The sequence below is a fragment of the Humulus lupulus genome, chromosome 5 (assembly GCF_963169125.1).
Source record: "Humulus lupulus chromosome 5, drHumLupu1.1, whole genome shotgun sequence".
Classification (NCBI taxonomy): Eukaryota; Viridiplantae; Streptophyta; class Magnoliopsida; order Rosales; family Cannabaceae; genus Humulus; species Humulus lupulus.
The window spans coordinates 95,880,536-95,902,038 of record NC_084797.1 but is presented as its reverse complement, the minus strand read 5'-3'; the positions used below and the strand labels follow the sequence as shown (position 1 = coordinate 95,902,038).

General features: G+C 35.6%; 1 protein-coding gene across 1 annotated transcript; it reads right to left on the bottom strand.

The window, feature by feature from the left end:
* Nucleotides 1–1,356: 1,356 nt before the first annotated feature.
* LOC133779311 (uncharacterized) lies at nt 1,357–2,259 on the bottom strand. Its single transcript, XM_062219287.1, has one exon. The coding sequence runs from the start codon at nt 2,257–2,259 to the stop codon at nt 1,357–1,359; it is 903 nt and encodes a 300-aa protein (XP_062075271.1).
* Between the last annotated feature and the right edge of the window lie 19,244 nt (nt 2,260–21,503).

The window sequence follows — 21,503 nt, the reverse complement described above, 5'->3', positions numbered from 1 at the left end:
CTTACAACCATAGTTGTCTTTTATTTAGATATATGTATCTTACTTTTGAATGTATGAAGAAACTATGTCAACTTCATCTCATTAAATGGTATTGATTGACTTCGTTTATTTCATCTTAATAGTGGAATGGATAAATCTTTGTCACTTTTATCTTATTAAGTTATGTGTGAATTAGGTGTGAATTAAGTGTGAACCAGGTGTGAATTATGTGTGAACCGCGTGTGAAATATGTGTGAATCAGGTGTGAACTATGTGTGAATTAGGTGTGAATTAAGTTTGAACCTGGTGTCAATTATGTGTGAATTATGTGTGAACCGCGTGTGAAATATGTGTGAATCATGTGTGAACTATGTGTGAATTAGGTGTGAATTAAGTGTGAACCATGTGTCAATCATAGACATAATCTGTGTTTTTCTCATTTGTAGACATATACTGCGGTCGCAGGAATGTCCTAGAAATACCAAAACTTTTCTGGAATTGCGGCCGTAAGACACCCATCCTGCGGTCACAGAAATTGCTCCGAAACACCATTTTCTACCAATTTTTGTCATTTTGTCAATTTTCCCCATGTTTCCACACCTAAGTTACCTAATCCCTTCGACACCTAATACTTTACCTGAAAAATACATAGATAAACAAGTCTAAAACTCATTTATCATGAATTAAGTATGAACCAGGTGTCAATTATGTGCGAATTATGTGTGAACCGCGTGTGAAATATGTGTGAATCAGATGTGAACTATGTGTGATTTACGTGCATGTATGAATTAGGTGTGTCCGAGACAACAAACTTTAACACAAAAAGTCATATTACTGAACCAATCTAAAAATTCAAATTCCGCAATTGAAGAGTATAAAGTAAAACAATAAAAGTACAAACTAAGCATGTCTAGACGGCAGGGGACAAACAGTGGTGCACGTCACTCGATTATGGCCCAGGACACCACATCTACTACATCTACATTGTTTGCTATTCTTCTCACCCTTTGATAAACGTCATTTCTTCTTTGGACGACCAGCCTTCTGCTTCACTAAAGGAGGAGCTGTCATCATACTTCCTATGTCATTTGGTATCACTCAAGATTCTTCATTACCCAGCGTATATACAAATCCACCATAGGATGAAAACCACGCTTCAACTGTGTAGAATCTAGAGCATAAACTATATGGACTAATGCCACGATCTCGAGCACCAGCTAGAGCATGTTCACAAGGAAGACCTGTCAAATCAAATCTTCTACAACTACATGTTTTCCTCCTCAGGTCGACATCTCCATAAAGATCACCATCCAATACTGTTATTTCATACTGACTAGAAAGAAAAGGGAACGAGGTAGTGGACTTGTCTGCTAACTTTCACAAATTAGCTTCCACTTCTGTCGCAAGAGGACCTGTAGCCGCTGATGCTGCAGTTCGACGCTCGAAAAACCATTTTTGTAAAGTGTGCCTTATAAATTCCATGAGACAAGTAATTGGGCACCCATGTGCCTCAGCAATGACATTGTTCCAGCTTTCGGCAATACCTGTAGTCATTAAATTATATTGATGACCAGGAAAGAAAGAACGAGCCCACTTTTCAAAACCCACTTGATTCTCTAAGTATTGAGCAATTGCAAGATCTTTGAATTTAATCTTCTCAAAATGGCATAAAAACTCTCGCTTTCTATAAGCATTCGCTGGAAGGAAGAATTCTTCATGGCAATGGTCAGTTTTGAACTTCGCACGCATATTCATGCTAACATGATGTATACAAGCACCGTGGTGTGCCTCAGGAAAAATTGTAGTCAAGGCACTTGCTATACTAGTATGTCTATCAGACACGAATACTAGATTCTCCACTTCACCAATCGCTTCCTTCAACCTCAGTATAAAATACAACCATGAGTCATTATTCTCTGAGTCAACTACTGAAAATGCAATTGGATATATTTGCTTGTTAGCATCTTGTCCCATGGCACATAACAAAGTACCTCCACACCGAGTAGTCAAGAAGGTTCCATCTACACATATAACTGGGCCAATATATGTTTTAAACCCCATTATAGAAACACCTAAGGCCATGAAGCAGTATTTGAACCTACCTTCATTGTCCATCTGCAAATGAGTAACAGTTCCAGGATTTTTTTGCTCCATCATGTATAGAAATGAGGGAAGTTTCTGAAATGATGATTCTGGTGTACCTCTTATGTAAGCCAATGCATGCTCTCGACACCTCCAAGCTTTAGCATAGCTCATATGAACTCCATATGATAAACTCATATCTTTTACAATTGACCTTGGCTTGTAATTAACATTATCACCCTAAAATTTTCTCCTTATGACATGTCCAATAAGCCATGGGGATGCCTGACGGTGATCTTTATGTCGAACATCCAATGAACATGTGTGTTCACCGAAAAATTTACGAACCACGAACATATTGGAATTAACCAATTTTGTAGCCCTCAACCTCCATTTGCATTTATCATCAACACATATTGTACAGCATATATTTTTCGCAGACTTCTTTACTTTAAACTCAAAGTTTTTATTTAATGCATAAAGATAGAGTTTCATCTTCAACTCTTGCTTGTTCTCAAATATTTGACCCTCTTTTATTTCCCACGAATTGATACTCGAAGAAGATGTCATTAATTGAGCTGTTGAGGCTGAACTATAGCCTTTTTCCCCTTGATTCAACAAAAGTAGAGTACTCCATAGATTATCTTCACCAACCTGTCTTACTTTACAACCTCTATTATTTGAGGAATCATGGCTCTTCAATACTTCATTGGAGGTTCTCTGTTGTAAATTATGCTTCACAAGTACATCATTGCAGGTAGGCTTATCAATATTTTCATTATCATCTGAGCTTAATGCATCATTATTATCATCATCACAACTGTCTTCATTGCCATCAATGCAAAAATCATCATTCACTTTGGTTTCAACTGAAGGAATAGTATACAACTCACATGTTTTAGTAACCAAAGGATTATTACTTCTCTTCTCTATAGTAGACACACATAGGGGTGTACGATGATTGATAGATGTTCCTATCTCATCAAGAAAAAAAGCAACATCATCATTATTACTAATCAAAGATGGAGGGATACCTTTACTTCCAAAATGATAGATTACATTTAAGTCAAGATCAATACGAGACTTGTCAGCTCCGATTAAAGTATACAATTGATCAACAAGACTATTGTAAGTGATAGTCTTTGGCACCTTCATACCCTTGCTTTGTTTCGCACTAAATGACCAACCTTCGTTCAAAACTTGTTCCCACGATCCATTATATAACACCACAATATTTATATGTGTTTGACCTGAATAACATATGAGAAAAGGTTCAAAATCCAAAGGTTATTAGGTAAAAATAGCCAAAAGAAATAAGAAATAAATGTGTGAAGCAAGCATGTTTGAAGCATGTGTGAACCAAGTGTGAAACGTGTGTGAACCGTGTGTGAACTGTGTGTGAACCCAGTGTGAATTATGTGTGAACCAAGTGTGAATTATGTGTGAACCAAGTGTGAATCATATGTGAACCAAATGTGAATCATGTGTTAAGTACTCGTGAACCAAGTCTGAACCAAGTATGAATCATGTGTGAACAAAGTGTGAATAATGTGTGAACAAAGTGTGAACGCGGTGACCTAAATCGCGAAAATGTGAACCAAGTGTGAACAAAGTGTGAATAATGTGTGAACAAACTGTGAACGCAGTGACCTAAATCGCAAAAATTCGTCATCTCAACATAAAATTATTTCTTTTCACAGATTTTTTAGTGTATAGTAGTTCCAAAATTCTATTTAAACTATTACACAAGACACCCATAACTTATAAATAAAAAAAAACTTACTCATTATCAAATCAAATGTTCAAACTTCTTCAAGTTTGGGAGAATCTTCAATCTTCTTCAACTTGGGTGAGAAGAAAAAAAAATTATGATAGATTACATCATTTTCCAAAGCTTCGTGAGAAGAAAAATTGTGATGATTTCTCTTTGATGATGATTTGAGAGAGAGGGAGAAGGAAGAGTGTTTGTTCTCTTTATGAGAGAGAAGGGGCTGAAGACGAAATGGGAAGGGAAAAAAAGGGAGGAAGAAGCCTAATGTTAATAAGGGTAAGTTAGCCTTTTCACATGGGTATAAGGTTAAAAATATGAGAAATATTAATGTGGGGTTAGAGTTAGTATTACCCTATAAAATAGGGTCATTTCATGGAGTTTCCCTTGTAAAATTAGAAATACCCAAAAGCACACGGTTCAACATTTATTGTTTATTTATTTATTTATTTAAATAATTGTTTTCATCTGATTGATAACTATTCATGCATTTTGTGCCATACATAAAAAATCCCACACAATCATTATCATGCATCTCATTGGTAGAAACATAATTATTAGGATTGTCCTATATGTTTATATGAATTGTTTTGCGAAACCAATTGCATATAAATTACTTAGTTTTATTCTTTGAAAACTTGGTAAAATATCACACCGGTTTTAAGTCTTTATGACTTAATTTCTTTAAACCAACTTTATTTTAAAATTATTTTTTATTAAATTTTAGATGAACATAATTGGTAATTTAAAATTGGATATGGACCTAGAAACTCGCTTTCTTTCCAATTTTAATTATGTTCATAAAGTTTAAAGAATCTAATTAATTTGGAATTAATTAGGTTAAAAACACTTATTTTAAAATAGTGAGTGGGAGAGGGTTGATATCTCAAACATAACCTGTGGTCTCCATTATTAATATAACACTGTGAGATGTGAATAGCGCCTCGCGACGGCTTTGTTTTCTTCCCCCTAAGGAAGGTGTCTAGACATTTCAATAGCAAGGTTATATTTCTTACAAAGATAGGAACTAATGATGTATTTTAGGTTTAACCGACCCTGAGGCGGCATGTCCTAAGTTAAATCATGAACTCCAAAATAATGGTTTACACTCACAAAGTTATGATTAAGCTTTTCCAGTGGATAATCATAACTTGACCAAACTAAGCGGTACTTTAATGTTTAAAAGAGAAAATAATGAGTTATTTTAAGTTTTAAACAATAAAGATAAGAACATCTTATAAATTCTCTAAGATTAATTTGACCGACCCTAAGGCGGCACTCTAATTGTTATAAAGTTTTATCATGGAAATTAAACTTTATTTTATGTGTTTTAATTGTGTTCATGCATCACATTTAATTTCCGAAACTTTGATATTTATTTTTTCTAAATATAATAATAATATTTGTAGTTTTTTTATTCAGAATATGTCTATCTCTGGTAATCCCATCACTGCTTTAATCGCACAAGAAAAATTAACTGGTAATAACTTCATAAAATGGAAATCAAATATGAATCTGTTGTTGGTTAGCGATAACCACAAGTTTGTCCTAAATGAGGAATGTCTTGAAGAACCTGGAGCAAATGCCCCGAAACATGTTAGGGACAAATTTGATGCATGGATTCAATCCAATAACAAAGTTAAGTGCTATATGCTTGTAAGCATGAGTGATGTCTTACGAATAAAGCATGAATCCATGGAAACTTCTTTTGAGATACTAGAATCTCTTAAGGAAATGTTTGGGTGCCCATCTGATCAAAGTCGTCATGAGGCTAGTAGAATCTACATGAATGCTAAGATGAAGAAAGGTCAATCTGTGCGTGAGCATGTTTTGAACATGATCAATGTACTCCATGAAGCTAAGACTCATGGAGCAGTCATGGATGAAAAGACACAAGTAAGCATTATACTTGAGTCTTTAACTCCTGTTTTCTACATTCACAACAAATTATGTCATGAAAAAATTAGAATTTAACATGACACAATTGCTGAATGAATTACAAACTTTTGAGTCTTTGAACAAGACGATCTCAAGTCAGGCTGAAGCAAAACCATCTTCTTCTAAGAAGAAAAGGAAAAGCAATGACAATGATTGCAAACCTAAAAAGGACAATCCAAAAAAGGCAAAGAAGTCATCCAAGGCACTCGAGAACAAAAAGAACAATGACCCCAAACAAAAGGCACCCAAATGAAAGTATGTCCATTGTAATGTCGATGGTCATTGGAAGAGAAACTTTCCAAAGTATCTCGCCTAGCTGAAAGAGAAAAAGAAAGGTAAATTAGATTTACTTGTACTCGAAGCTTGTATGGTGGAACAAGATAAATTATCATGGATAGTTGATTCTGGTTCCACTAACCATGTTTGTTCTTATTTGCAGATGCTTGAGTCCACAAAGCAGTTGGAGCAAGGAGAGATGACTATGAGAGTGGGATGTGGAGCGCTTGTTTCAGCTAAAGCATGTGGAACAATCCATTTAAATTTTAAGAACAATTTTCTAGTTTTGAATAATGTTCTATTTATTCCTTAAATTACTAGAAACATTATTTCTTTATCTTTGTTACATGAACAAAAATTTGGCATTTCTTTTAATAATAATATGATTTTTATTTCAAGGAATGGGAACAATATTTGTCATGCAAAACAAAAGGACGGATTGTACATGCTTAATCCAATTGAAAAATCGCTCAATAATTCTGAATTATTTAAAGTAGCTATTCCACAAATTAACAAAAGACAAAAGGTTTCTAAAGAAAATGACGCGTATCTTTGGCACTTAAGATTAGGTCATATTAGTCTAGATAGGATCAACCGGTTAACTAAAGATGGACCCTTGAGGGAACTAACAGTTGGAACCCTACCAGTTTTTGAATCCTGTTTAGAAGGAAAATTGACAAAACGACCTTTCACTTCGAAGGGAAATAGAGCCAAAGAACCACTAGAACTAATACATAGTGATGCATGTGGTCCAATTAACATTCAAGCTCGAGGTGGTTATGAATATTTTGTCACATTTACTGACGACTATTCTAGATACTGTCATGTTTACCTAATGCTTAAGAAGTCAGAAAATTTTGATAGGTTTAAAGACTTCAAAGCCTTAGCTGAGAAGCAATTAGGTAAATCTTTATAGACACTTTGATCTGACCGCGGTGGTGAATATTTAGATTCTGAATTCAAAGATTTCTTGCTAGAACATGGTATTCTATCCCAATTCACAGCACCTGGAATACCACAACAAAACGGAGTTTCTGAGAGAAGAAACCGGACCTTGTTAGACATGGTCAGGTTTATGTTAAGCTACTCTTCACTTCCCTTATCGTTTTGGGGATATGCACTTCAAACAGCTAATTACATTTTGAATGTAGTTCCGTCCAAAGCTATGACAATGACACCACTAGAATTATGGAATGGAAATAAACCTAGTTTACGACATTTCCGTATTTGGGGTTGTCATGCTCATGTGCTAAGACCTAAATCTGGAAATCTGAATTCAAGGTCTGAGGTGTGTATATTTGTGGGCTATGCTCCAGAAATAAGAGGTGAATGTTTCTATAGTCCAAGTGATCAAAAGGTATTTGTTTCGACGAATGCAACCTTTTTAGAACACAACTATATGAATGATTTTAAACCTCGGAGCAAAGTAGTTCTAGAGGAACTAATGACAGATAAAATTTCATCTCCATCTTCTTCATCAGTTAATGATAAAACAACCAAAGAAACCACAATTCCTGAAAAGGAAAAACCAGTGCAACGTCGTAGTGGGAGGATTGTGAGACAACCTATTCGCTACGAACATGAGGCACATGTTCTTGTATCAGATACTGAAAAGGACGATCCATTCACTTTTAAAGAAGCAATGGAAGACCCTGATGTTGATAAGTGGCAAGCTGCCATGAATCAAGAAATGGAATCAATGTATTCCAATTCAGTCTGGGAACTTGTAGATCTGCCTGACAATGTTGATGCCATTGGATGTAAATGGATCTACAAGAAGAAAAGAGGTGTGGATGGAAAGGTAGAGACTTATAAAGCAAGGCTTATGGCCAAAGGCTACACACAGAGAGAAGGTGTAGACTATGAAGAAATTTTTTCTCCTGTAGCCATCATTAAGTCCATTCGCATACTTTTATCCATAGCTACCCTCTATGATTACGAGATCTGGCAAATGGACGTCAAGACAGCCTTTCTGAATTGTCAACTTGATGAAACCATATATATGGAACAACCAGAAGGGTTTATTAAGAAGGATAAAGATCAAAATGTATACAAGTTGTTGAAATCCATTATGGATTGAAACAACCATCAAGATCTTGGAACTTAACATTTGATGAAACTATTAAAACATTTGGTTTCGAACAAAATGTTGACGACGCATGTGTTTATAAATACATCAAAGGGAAAGTTGTGGTTTTCTTAGTCCTTTACGTTGATGATATCCTACTCATTGGGAATGATGTAGAGACATTATCAAATGTAAAGAAATGGTTGGCTGAAAAATTCCAAATGAAAGATTTGGGAGAAGCGAGCTATGTTCTAGGCATTAAAATTCTAAGAGATAGAAAGAACAAGCTCTTGGCACTTTCACAAGCAAATTATATTGATAAAGTGCTTGAAAGATTCTCTATGGAAAATCCAAAAAAGTGCCAATTTCCGACCAGACATGGAATTACTCTTTGCAAAGATCAGTGTCAAAAGACTCCACAAGAGCAAGAGGACATGAGAAAGTATCCCTATGCATCCGTTGTAGGGAGCTTAATGTATGCAATGTTATGTACTAGACCTGGCATATGTTATGCAGTAGGGATTGTTAGTCGTTATCAGTCAAATCCAGGTTTGGAACACTGGATTTCGGTGAAACATATTCTCAAGTATCTGAGGAGAACGAGGAACCATATGCTAGTATATTCGGGTAGTGACCTTGAACCTACTGGATACATTGACTCAGATTTTCAATCTGACATGGATAGTAGAAAGTCTATTTCTGGGTCAGTATTCACTCTTGGTGGTGGAGCAGTTGTCTGGAGAAGCATTAAGCAATCCAGTATAGGTGATTCAACCATGGAAGCTGAATACATAGCATCTTGTGAAGCAGCTAAAGAAGCAGTTTGGCTGAAAAAGTTCTACACGGATCTGGAAGTGGTTCCAGAAGTGGAGAAACCACTTGTTCTTTACTGTGACAATAGTGGAGTAGTGGCTAATTCTAAAAAACCAAGAAGCCACAAGAGGGGAAAGCATATAGAGCGCAAATACCACTTAGTTAGAGAAATCGTACATAGAGGAGATGTGTCCATTTTGAAAATCGCATCAAAACACAACCTGGCAGACCTGTTTACGAAGACGCTTCCTGCAAAGCAATTCGAGGGTCAAGTACGTAATATGGGATTGAGAGAAATTCCCTACTTGCTTTAAGTACAAGTGGGAGATAGTTAGGAGTATGTCCTAAAAAGATGTAAAAGACATTTATTATTTTGATGAATAAATAAATACAATGGTTTATTATTGTTATATTCAGATTAATAAATTATTGTTTCAATAATTTTGTAAATATCAGAAAAATTCCATATTCATTATTGAGAATGTGATCTTGTATTAGTACGAGACAATTAAGATCACATGAATGAATAAAAATAGTCAACAAGAACAAATTGAAGATATGGAATTCTTTGATTGGGGTTGTAAGTACGGTTTCCTGAGTATCATGTTGATACAATAATCTAGATTCAGATTATTGATGTGGTAAGACCTCTCGGTAAAGGTGCTTTATATAATATAGTTATATATGACATGGATCGATATGAATAAAGGTCTTTATCCAAAAACCATTTAATAATAAAGACTTGTAATTCATATCATAAATGATGATCATTTATAGATCAACCTAAATCCTAAGTGTTCATGAACTCTTGTTCATGTTTATTAAATCTTTTGATTCATTCATTAAGGCCTCTTCATAGAATGAGGCTAATGACTTTTGTTTTGGAGATTTAATATCATGGATGACTGGGAACATGTATCGACAATACGAAATCTAATATTTCCTAACGGATCGTATATTAGTTCCCTTAAGGGTTAATTCTGGAACTGAATGATTTTGAGCTCAAATCTATAATTAGATTATAGATTAATTATTCACTAGTGAATTAATGGTACTTAAGGAATAAGAAGTAAATTAGAAAGGTAAAATGGTAATTATTCCATTCTAATTTATGAACTAATTAATTAGAGTGTTGAACTATTGTAAGATGGTTATATCAATGGACAGCTTAGAATAAGATTTCTGTAAAAGTATATCTATAACATAAAGATTTCAATTCTGAATTTATAGTGGAGAAATATCAGAATTAATAAATTAATTATTATTATTAAAGAGTTTAATTATTTAGTTTCAATTTATTTGAGCTTAATGTTATAGGTCCATGGTCCTCGAAATGGCTCAAACAATCATTGACAAAGATAAATACAAAAATGGGCAAAATGACTTATTTCATAAGTAAAAATATTTTTCTATGCACTAAACATAATTATTGTATAATTATGTGTAATTAATTAATTATTTGATTTAACAAAAATATAATTAATTTTGAATTAATTTATTTTTGGTATTTAAATAATAAGAAAAATTAGGAAAATTTACATGCCTTCCTTGGCATGTGGTACACGTGTAGCACAGTGCAGAGTCACTGTGCTACACACACAAGAAGCTTCTAGAAGTTTCTTTGTTCCACAATTTTAGTTATTTAAATATTAAATAAATAATGAGATATTATAATATGATTAAAATATTATTATTTAAACAAAATTTGATAATTGATTAGTTATTTTCAAATTGTTTAAAATAACTATTATTTTATTTTTAATATATTGGATATATTATATATAGGAGATCAGTTTTTCAGAACGAGACTTTTTCAGTGATAGAAAATATATCGTGAAATCTCCCTGAGAGAAAGAGAACAGTGCTACATGCATAGATCATTGTTCTTAACAAACTTAAGTCCATACCTTATCAGATCTCATGTGTTGAGAACATCTGATAAATAGATTTTGCCTATTATTTTGTATAGCGAGCCCACACTCGTTCTTTGAGTGTTGAGAACATTTTGGAAGATGCTGGTGTTGAATCTCAAGGATTTTTTCCGTACAAAAAGATAGCAGCAAGGAAGGACTTGAGGTAATTTTCTATTCATATCTTTGATTCAATATATATATATGTATGTGAAGAAGTAGATCTAGAAATCTTGTGGGGTTACATTAACAATTTTGATTGTTGTTCCGCTGCGTATAATCTCTGATTTGATCTATAAAAACCAACATTTACAATCAACAAATGTGGGTACAGTCAACCTAAGCGACAAAATCGAAAGTTTACAATGTGTCCCTAAAAACAACCCCAGTCATGGTAGCCAGATAAGTCAAACATGTACGCACCGCTCCATGCCCTCCAACTCATGGTTGATCGACCATTTCCTTGCCTTACCTGCACCACAGAGCACCTATGGGTCGAGGCCCAGCAAGAAAGCTTCACAACACAACATATAATAATTCACTTTAACAAATGCATAATTAATCAAACGCGTTAAACAATATACAAGTTCCTATCTGAATTCACAACAACAGAACAGCACAACAACGACCTCTACCGATCAGGGTGCGTTACCAGGCACCAAGTCCACGATCTTAACCAAGCGGGTGAGTACAGCACCCATTGAGGGTCTCGCCCCGGTAGCCTGCATTTAACATGCTTAATGTCAATCTCGGCCTTTGCACCTCTCGGCCATTGCCGTTCCCGACCTTTGCCGATCTCAGCCTTCGCCGCTCCCAGCCTTTGCCTTTCTCAGCATTTGTCGTTACGTCAAAAACACATGTATGACGTAATAGTTACACACAATTACACATAATACTTGACACAATATAAGCACAGATAGCTCTACGAGCACAGACAGTTTTCTTACCTAAGTCCCGAGCTGACCATATAGTGCGATCTCGAGCACGATCCCCTAAACCCGATCCTTAACGATAAAACCTAGTCACAATGCAATAATAAAGAATATCCATCAAACCCTAAACCAATTAAAACTTCAGAGTAATATTCTTGCCTCTGGGACCTTGAATCCTACTAAACTGAGTAGTATAATCCTTCCTGAGCCTTTAAGTTTGAGTTCTCAAGCTTAAAAATCTATTTTGGTCATTCCCCTTAATTAGAGTCGCGGCCCAGCGCCCTAGGGTCGCGACGCGCTACAAGTCAAAGAGCCCCAAGGATGTCTTCTGGGGGACGCGGGCCACGACACGCCCTACCTCGGCCATGGCGCCTGGGCAATTTCAGAGATCCCCAGGGCCTCCTCGCACACACGAGTTGCAGTGCCTGAAGAACATGGTCGCAGCTCAACCCCAAAACTATGAAATCTTCAACATTTTCACTGCATTTTTCTTTACCAAACCTATCAATATCTATCCCAAACGTGAACCAAAGTCATAACTGAGTTCCAATGCCTCATTATTACACTTAAGGCAACACAACCACAACAGTAGCTAAGCCAAAACTCCATCACAGCTCAAAATCAAATCCTTGAGTTCAAAACTCAAAACACCAAAACCAAGTTTGAAATTCAATAAGAAAAGATGAATTTACTTACCCTCACTGTAAATTATGACCCTACGCTGGCCCTTGATTACATCCCAGCTCTGTATCCCTTCCAAGTTCACCAAATCCAAGCTTCTAACCTTCGATTCCCAAGCCAACTTCTCCAAAATGATGCAACCCCGTCCAAGGCTCAAGGGAGAGGAGAGAAACGAGAGAGAAAAGAAAAGAGAGTTGCTAAGTGTTTTGTTTCTATAATTATCCAAAAAATTTCCATAGAGTCTACAAGCATCTAAGTCTATCTAAGGTTAGGGGAAAAAGACTAAAACACCCCAAGCCTTAATCTTAGTTCTTTAATGCCTCCAAGGGCAAAATCATCATTTTCCACATTTTCCAATTAATCCTAACATACCCAAATAATCGTTAAATTATTACCCATTACCCATTCAACCTTGATTACATACTACATTCCCAAAATACCCCTGGGCTCACCCCGAGTCGGGTATTTGACCCCGTTGTGACTATTCCGCTAATTCGTCCACTAGGATCGTCTCGGACCACACATCTCAAATATATCCCCATAACACTGAGGTCTCACTCCCATCACATACATAATTACATCTATGCCCTCAACGGGCCAAAATCTACAAACATGCCCCATTTTATAGAAATGGGCCCACATGCATATTTAATACACATAAACATGCATATCTAGTCGCATTACCATAAAAATCATTTATATAACATAATTACATGCATAATCCATTAATCGCACATATCATTCCAATTATGCCCTCCAGGCACAGTAATCAAGGCAGTCAGCCTTAATAAAAAATTCAGGACATTACACTTATGACCAAGAAGGATGTCAAACCCCGCTTGATTCGATGGGTCCTATTATTGTAAGAGTTTGATATGGAAATTCATGAAAAACAAGGGGATAAAAAATTTAGTTGCAGATCATTTATCAAGATTGGAAAAAGAAGGGGAGCCTAATGATAAAGAGGTACAAATTTATGACAACTTCCAGAATGAAGATTTATTTTCCATTTGAAAGTGAAGGAAATCTAACGTGGTTCGCTGATTATGTCAATTGTTTGGTAGCTAAAGTTGTGCCTCCGGACATGTCAAGGCAGCAATTTAAAAAGTTTTACTCGAAAGTCAAACATTATTATTGGGATGAGCCCATTCTCTTTTGTCACTGTGCTAATAAAATAATTTAAAGATGTGTCCCAGAAGAGGACATGATCTCCATTCTTACCCATTCCCATACTCTTCATTGTGGCGGTCACTTCGAGATAACAAAGTCAGCAACAAAATTTCTACAATGTGGGTTTTATTGGCCTACGTTATTTAAAGATGCTAATGCATTTGTCAAGAGTTGTGATTGTTGCCAAAGTACCGCTAACATATCGAGAAGAGATCAAATGTCAATGACTAGAATTCTGGAAGTTGAGTTGTTCGATGTGTGGGGAATAGACATTACGAGAACTTTCCCTTCATCTCATAATAACAATTACATTCTGCTTGCAGTGGACTATGTTTCTAAATAGGTGGAAGTTGCAACAACTCCTACTTGTGATGGTAAAGAGGTACTTACATTCCTTCACAAAAATATTTTTACCTGGTTCGGTACTCCAAGAGCAATTATTAGTGACAGAGGAAGTCACTTCTGCAACAAGACATTCACTACTTTATGTGCTCGTTACGGAGTTCATCGTCGAAAGGCTTTATTTTACCATCCACTTGCAAATGGTTAAGTAGAAGTGTCAAATCTGGAGATTAAAAGTATCCTGGAAAAGACTGTAAATAAATCAAGGAAGGATTGGTCGAAAAGGCTTAATGATTCACTTTGGGCTATCGTACAACCTTCAAGACTTCGATCATTATATCACCATATCGATTGGTGTTTCATAAGACGTGACATTTACCGATACTGGGCTGTGAAAAAGTTGAACGTTGATCTCCTTAAGGTAGGACAAAATAGGCTTATGGAGTAGAACAAGCTCGATGAATTTCATAATGAAGCTTATGAGAATGCAAGGATTTATAAAGAAAAGTTGAAGGCCATTCATGATGAGAGGATACTTAGGAAGGATTCCCAACTGGGAGACAAAATGTTGTTATTTAACTCCTGATTAAAGCTCTTTCTGAGTAAATTGAAGTCGAGATGGTCGGGACCATACACAGTTGTTGTCTCATTGCCTTCTGGAGCGGTGCAAATTCATAGCGAGAAAATAGGACATTTTAAGGTGAATGGTCAAAGATTGAAGTACTATTTGGAAGGCCCGGTGGAAAAAAGTAAGTATGTAGTGATCTTGGAACCCCTTTGAATTAGGTGTTCAAAGTCCGGCTAAATGACGTTAATGACAGCGCTGTAGGAGGCATTCCTATACTTTATTTTTGTTATTGTTTTAATTCTTAATTAGTTGAACGAAATTTATTTAATTTCGTTTTGATTTGTAAAGATTCATTTTTTTATTTAGTTTTAGAGTAGGTTGTATGTATAAATCATACAATTCGTGAAAAGGTAGTTTTAAAATTTGTCTGGAGGTGAAGTTGCGACTTGCCCTTATAAGCCGCAACCCTAGGCAAAGTCAAAGAGTACGGAAAATAAAGGTGTAGAGGCGAGGCGCGACTTGCACTTATAAGTCACAGTGCGCTAGGAAGTCAGAGAGCTTGCAATTTCAGATGAAATAGCTAGGCCGCAACTTGCTACAACTGAGTCGCGGAGCCTGAACATAAAAAAAATCGAGAAAGAAAGGGGCGGGCTGCAACTTGCTACCCCTGGGTCGCGATGCACCTCCATCAAGAAAGGAAAACTCATTATAAATCCACTTTCTCTTAAAACACAAACCCCATTCCAAACATTTTTCTCCTTCAAACCCAATTTTTTTCATATTTTATCCCATTCTCCCCCCTTCATCCTCCCAAAAACCACCATAAACCCTAACCTTCATAGATTCATATTCCCTTCCTTCCTTATTCTAATCAAAACCCTAGATAGTCTTATATGTGGTATTGAAGAAAGGAGGAGTATTTGAAGATTGTGGGCAATATCAACAAATCAAAGGCAAGTATGTCTCTAATTTTCTATGTTCTTCATGTTCTGAGATTGAATTCATTTTGTGATAGATAGAATTGAGATTTCATTGGAATTTTGGGACAAATTGCTAGTATATATTGTGATCTTTTAGTTGGTATTGTGATTTGCCTATTGTTGGGGGGTTATTCAATTTTAGGAAGTAAGAAAATTTAGAGGAGGTGCTGCCGAATTTTTGTATTAGCATTTGGAGAATTGTGTTATTATGGGGCCACGGAGAAATCCCGGTGGGGCAGCCTCATCGAAGAATGCCAATTTCCCATCCACATCCCGCGACCAACCACCACAATCACAACCAGCCCCACCACCACCACCCCCTCCTTAGGAGTTTGACCTTGCTAGGTTTATTAGTAAGGTTGTCTTTGATCATTATCAAAGGTTGTCTCAAAGACAAGACATTCAAGAACGGGGGATGAAATAGCAAGACCAACCACATGAAATTATTCGAGCCGAAATTAAAGGTAGAAATTGGCAGAGTTTTGTGGACCATCGTATGACAAAGGCCAATTGCTCCATGGTTTATGAGTTCTATGTTAACTTTCTGAGAGCAGTTAATAGGAAGGTATTTGTGAAAGGGGTATGGGTGGAATGAAATATTTATAATATCGATGCTTTATATGGGTTACTAATGTTGTCGCAGGAGGATGATGAATACTATTAGCTGGCCTATTATAGTGAGATAGATTGGACTGATGTGGCTGAAACATTGGGCATTCCCAGAGCTATTTTTGTGATTCAAGATAGGCACTCGAAGAATTTCAGGAGGTTTCAAATGAACATAGTGGTTAAGGCTTTGACTCTTTTTGTGAGTGCAAGGCTTATGCCCAATACTCACTTATCTGAAGTTCGGACTGATTGGTGTTTCCTTGTTTATGCCATTATGAAAGGACTCTCCGTGGATATTGGACAAGTCATACGCACTAGTATCCGCAACTTGTGTCGATTGAGTACCCCTGTTGGTTTAGGGCATGGTTCAATGATTACAGATTTGTGTGAGGTGTTGGAGGTGCCCATGTATCCCATTGATATTTATAGGAAAGCTATGGGGCTTGTTTCTCGAGCTTTCGTGTTCAAGTTCAACGCACCATCTTTGGAGCCTCCTGCACCACAACCCCGTCAAGCGAGAGTTGAAGAAGAGAGAGATCACGATAATGAACCAGCCAATGCCAATGTTGCCCAGGAAGATGTGGGGAGGAGTGAGGAGCAACCTCCATTTTTAGCTATATAACCGCCCTGGGATCATGACACCACTCGGTTGGATTACATCATCCACCAAAACCAACATACTCATAATTACATGGGCCAATTCCATGACTTTCAAAGGGCCCAAGTGGATCGTCAAAACGAGTTGGTTTACCGGTGGTCCAATCTAGAGGAGGACAAGCATTATTTTCCTTATCCACCACCATGGAATCCTTTCCAAGACCCACCGCCGTTTTGAGATTTGTAGAGTGGTAAGTCTACTTTTCCTTCACTTTTATTATAACATTGGGGACAATGCTAAATTTTAAGTTTGAAGGAGAGATTTATATTTAGTTTTATGTTATTTGATGTGTTGTTCAGTTTGGTTTGTTAGTTAGTTTGTATTGAGTCATATTTTAGGTTTTGACTAAGTTGATGATAATTTCCATTTTGATGTGATTAACTGTTAAGTTGTATAATCCAAAGGAAAAATTGATGTGCTTATGAAACAATCTGTGTGCTTTGTTAGAATACTTTGTTTTTTTTATTGTGATCTATTGACATTAGAGATCTATTGCTCATGACTTGCAAATGTTATAATTGAGTTATTTTATGCACGTCAAATTTGGATTGTGGATTGAAAAATAATGAAAAATTACTATTTGAGATGAAATTTGAAACAATGCACATTTAGGAAAATGATATAGGCAATTTTTGGACTGGTTGTGCCTTTCAAGCTAACCCTATTAAATTTTATCCTTAGTTAGCCATTTTGAGCCTTATAACTGTTTTATTTTTTGGGAGTGTGATATTGAAAAGAAAAAAAAAATGAGTTGGTTTTGCATAATTTGCTCAATCATTGAAAAGAAAAGGGGGTAACAAGGGATGAGTGGTTTGAACTTGTTGGGAAAGTTTGTTTAGTTGGAATGCTTGTGGTATGATTAAGCCTAAAATGCTTTTTTTTATCTACTTGTACCTAAGCCTTCTATTACAACCTTTTTAAAGTCCTATTGATTCTTATTTGTGCATTTGTTTATATTAATGGAGAATAGTAAGTAATGCAGGCATATGGAATAACTTGGTTATGTTGTTAGTAGTTGAGAATTTGAGGAGCATAAAGTGGTTCAATTTTTTTATTTGCGAGTTATGAGTCAATGAGCTTGGGTGTTAATAGATTGCAGTGAAGGGGTGAAGTATTTTGACTGAAAATATGGATTAATATTTTAATTAGCATGTTGCATTCCTGAGAATTATATGCGCATAGCAGTTTTGAGTGTTGGGATTGGTTAGTTATGTCAACTTGGTTTGCATAGGTTTGAGTATAGTTAGATCCTTTGCTCAAGGGCGAGCAAAGATTAAGTTTGGGGGAGTTTGATAAGTTCGTTTTAGGGTCATTTTAGAGTATGTTTTTATAGTCATTTTGAGTCAAATTGTGAGTTTTGTATGGTATTATGCTTTTGGTTGTTTTGTTTTTAGGTTTTTTCTATGAATCTGTAGAGTCCAAGAACTTTACTTAGCTAGTTAGATAATAGTATTATAGTAATAGTAGTAGTATTTTTATGACTGTGGACTTTGGTTCAGACTGAGATTTATTTGGACACTCATAGTGACACCTTTTCTAAGTTTAACCTCTAGTTTAAGAATATTAATTCTAACCTAAGGTTTGATTAATATGACTGATATTGATGGTGATATTTATTATATTATAAGGTTTAGATAGATCCAATAAGAAAGTAACACTTGTCATGTGTATGTTTAATGATAATCAAGTATTTTTGAGGAATAAGTTTATTAAGATTAATATTTGAATATCCTAGGGTCTGTCAGCAGCTTTGAAAACGTTAGAGGACCTATTCAAGGCTGTTTACTCAATTCAAATTAAGCTTAAAATGTGAAATTTCGTGTTTAAATATTCAACGTATGCCGATATATCGCAGCTATATGGGGCAATATATCGCAGTACGGGGATACGAAAAACACGTAGCTTCGCACGAGCACCTCGACGAGCCTCGGGCATGCTGGCCCAAGCGATATATCGCCTACAAGGGGCGATATATCAGCTCCCTTAGCATACTTTTGAATATTTTTGAAAACGTTCCCATTTTAATCTTTAACCTCTTGATAAGTCCAGCATCTTTCTGACCGAGTCTTCAGCCTCTGCTGAATGATAATTCAAATATTTTTCACTTAAAAATCCATTATTTTTATTCAAGTTAAATGAAGATCTTTTCATTCTTGAACTCTATAAATAGGACCTAGTACCCAGCCATTTATTCATTCATCAAGCTAAGTTCAAAGGCTGCAAGTTGCTAGGTTATTTTTGAGAGTGTAAACACTTGGGTTGGGGATTATAAGCTTAATCATTATAAGCTTACCAAACACTTGGGAAGTAAGGTTTATAGCACATTTCGATTCAAGGTTTAGATTGGTCATAGAAGCATTCAAGGTATTCCAAACTCTAGTTCATTTGGTATTATTTTTCCTTAAGTTCTTATAGTTTCTACTCAACATCCTAACTTTATTCTTTATTCTTGGATAGGAAATCTAAGATCTTGAACATAAGATTCTTGGTAAGTGTATTTTGATGGTATAGTTCTTTCATCACTTTAATCCCTTTTTCTTTAGTTTACTCACCCTTTCATTTATGGTTTTTAGGAGTGTTCCAAAGTCTCAAATCTGTTCTCATATCCCGGTATTTTTGGTAAGGAAAATAGGATAGGATTCTATATGTTATGTTATGTGTTATCTTATAATGTATGTGTTATGTTAACCTATGATTTATATGTATGTTTGTAGACTTGGGCATATGACCTGTACAACTAACAAGCCCCAATAAATTTATGGGCATATGACTTGCTTAGCTAGCAAGTCCCACAAATCTAATGGGCATATGACTAGTTTAGTTTATGGGACCCCAAGTAATAATGGCCATTATAGTATATGTGACATATGTTTATGATATGTTTTATGTTGCATTATGAATTATATGTATATGGTTTACGTGTTAGGTTTTCCTTGCTGGGCATTAGGCTCACTCCGTTATGTTTATATGTGCAGGAAAATAGCTTGGGTGGCGGGAAAGGTTCTTGGAAGCTTGGGAATGTGTATTGAGGTGGAATGGAATCAAGGACTGAGAGTTCGATTCTAGGATGAAGTTTCTTTAACTATGGTTTTATATGTATTTTTCCGCACTTTATTATGTAATCAATTTTATTTACAATTATGTTATGTTTTTCTTTTAAAACAATGGGATCCCATATCCTACTTTAAGTTTTATGTAGTTTAACATTTGTTTTTACAAGTTTTAATGAAGTAATGGTTATTTCACTTGTAAGTTTTATTAAAGATTAGTGTCTATGTATAGTTGTTGTTAATGGTCCAAAGTCTAGAGTAGTTGGGTCATTACAGAATCGCGGGATGGAATGGAATGAAGGAGAGTTGAAGGACAAAAATGGTCAATTTTATGATATTTGTAGTCATTTGGCATTAGTTCTTGACATCTGAGGGAAGTCGAGAAGATTTGAGGTGGAGAAAATAGCTAAAAAGTGAAAATTGAGAATATGAGGAATTAGGATTGCGACTTGGTTGAGCAAGTCACGGCGCAGCGAAGTCAGAGGATGCCTAATATGCTAAGAGTATAAGGATTGTGACTTGTTCAATAGAGCATGGTGCTAGAGGAACAGGGGCAATTACAAAATGCCTTAGAAGACGCGGGCCACGACCTAGGTGAAGAGGGTTGCAGCGTCTGAAGGCCCTAAAGAATGCTGAAATGCCTTAGAAAAGACACAGGCAGCGACCTAAGAAAGGCCAAGTCGCGGCCCTCCTTGCCAACAAAGAGGAATTCATTTTTTTTATATATATATAAGTTCAGACTTTAGGTTTTAAAGGGATTAGGTTTTATTTTTTATTACGAATTTGAGAGAAATTTTTATTCTGAGACATGATTTTTCTGCAATTTCATATTTTTATTTCTTTTTCATGCTTTTAAATTTTATGAGTATGAATAATTATTATTTTGTTTGTCATGTCTGATATGAACTAAATCCTCTATCTAGGGGTTAATGTAGCCGTTTGAATTTCGATTTAATTTTATTATGATGTTTAATTGATATTTCTTCTTTATTCTAATCTATATGATGTTTGCCTAATGCTAGGAAATACTTGATCACTATTGCTTGATTTATGATTTTGATTCAAAACTCGGAAGATGTGAATGGAATATGCTAGCGTTATATAGACATAGGTTACATATTGGATGAGAGTACCTGTATGACTTGTGTAGCAATTAGGTTACCATTCTTAATGTCTGCTATGTGTTTAACTTTATCACTTAGATGTAGAAAACTTGCATATAGGTTGAGATCTTATATCTTGAAAAAGAATAGGAATCGATTTTTTTAACCTGCTATAAGAATAGGAAGAAGAGATTTAGAACTGGTTAGTAAAATTAATAGAATGAAAAGTTGATGAAATTAATTCCCTAGGCTTTTTGTTATTGATTTTATCTTTTGATTTAATGTTCTATTTACATTTATTTAAATTGTGTTCATGGTTTATAATTATTCATTTCAATTTCAATCACCAAATTGAAAGTGAAAAGCTATTATTGGTAATTGGTTAATAGTCTCTGTGGGAAGATATCTGTTCTTACAGAATTTATTACTTGACATGACCACATACACTTGCATGCATATTTAACTGATCACTCGGCTTAATCGGAGCTCTTCAAGGACTTTCGCTAGCTCCTCCTCCACGGTCTAGGTGCGGCCTGTAACATTTTCCAGCAATGTAGAGGATGCTTCCACCAGGGA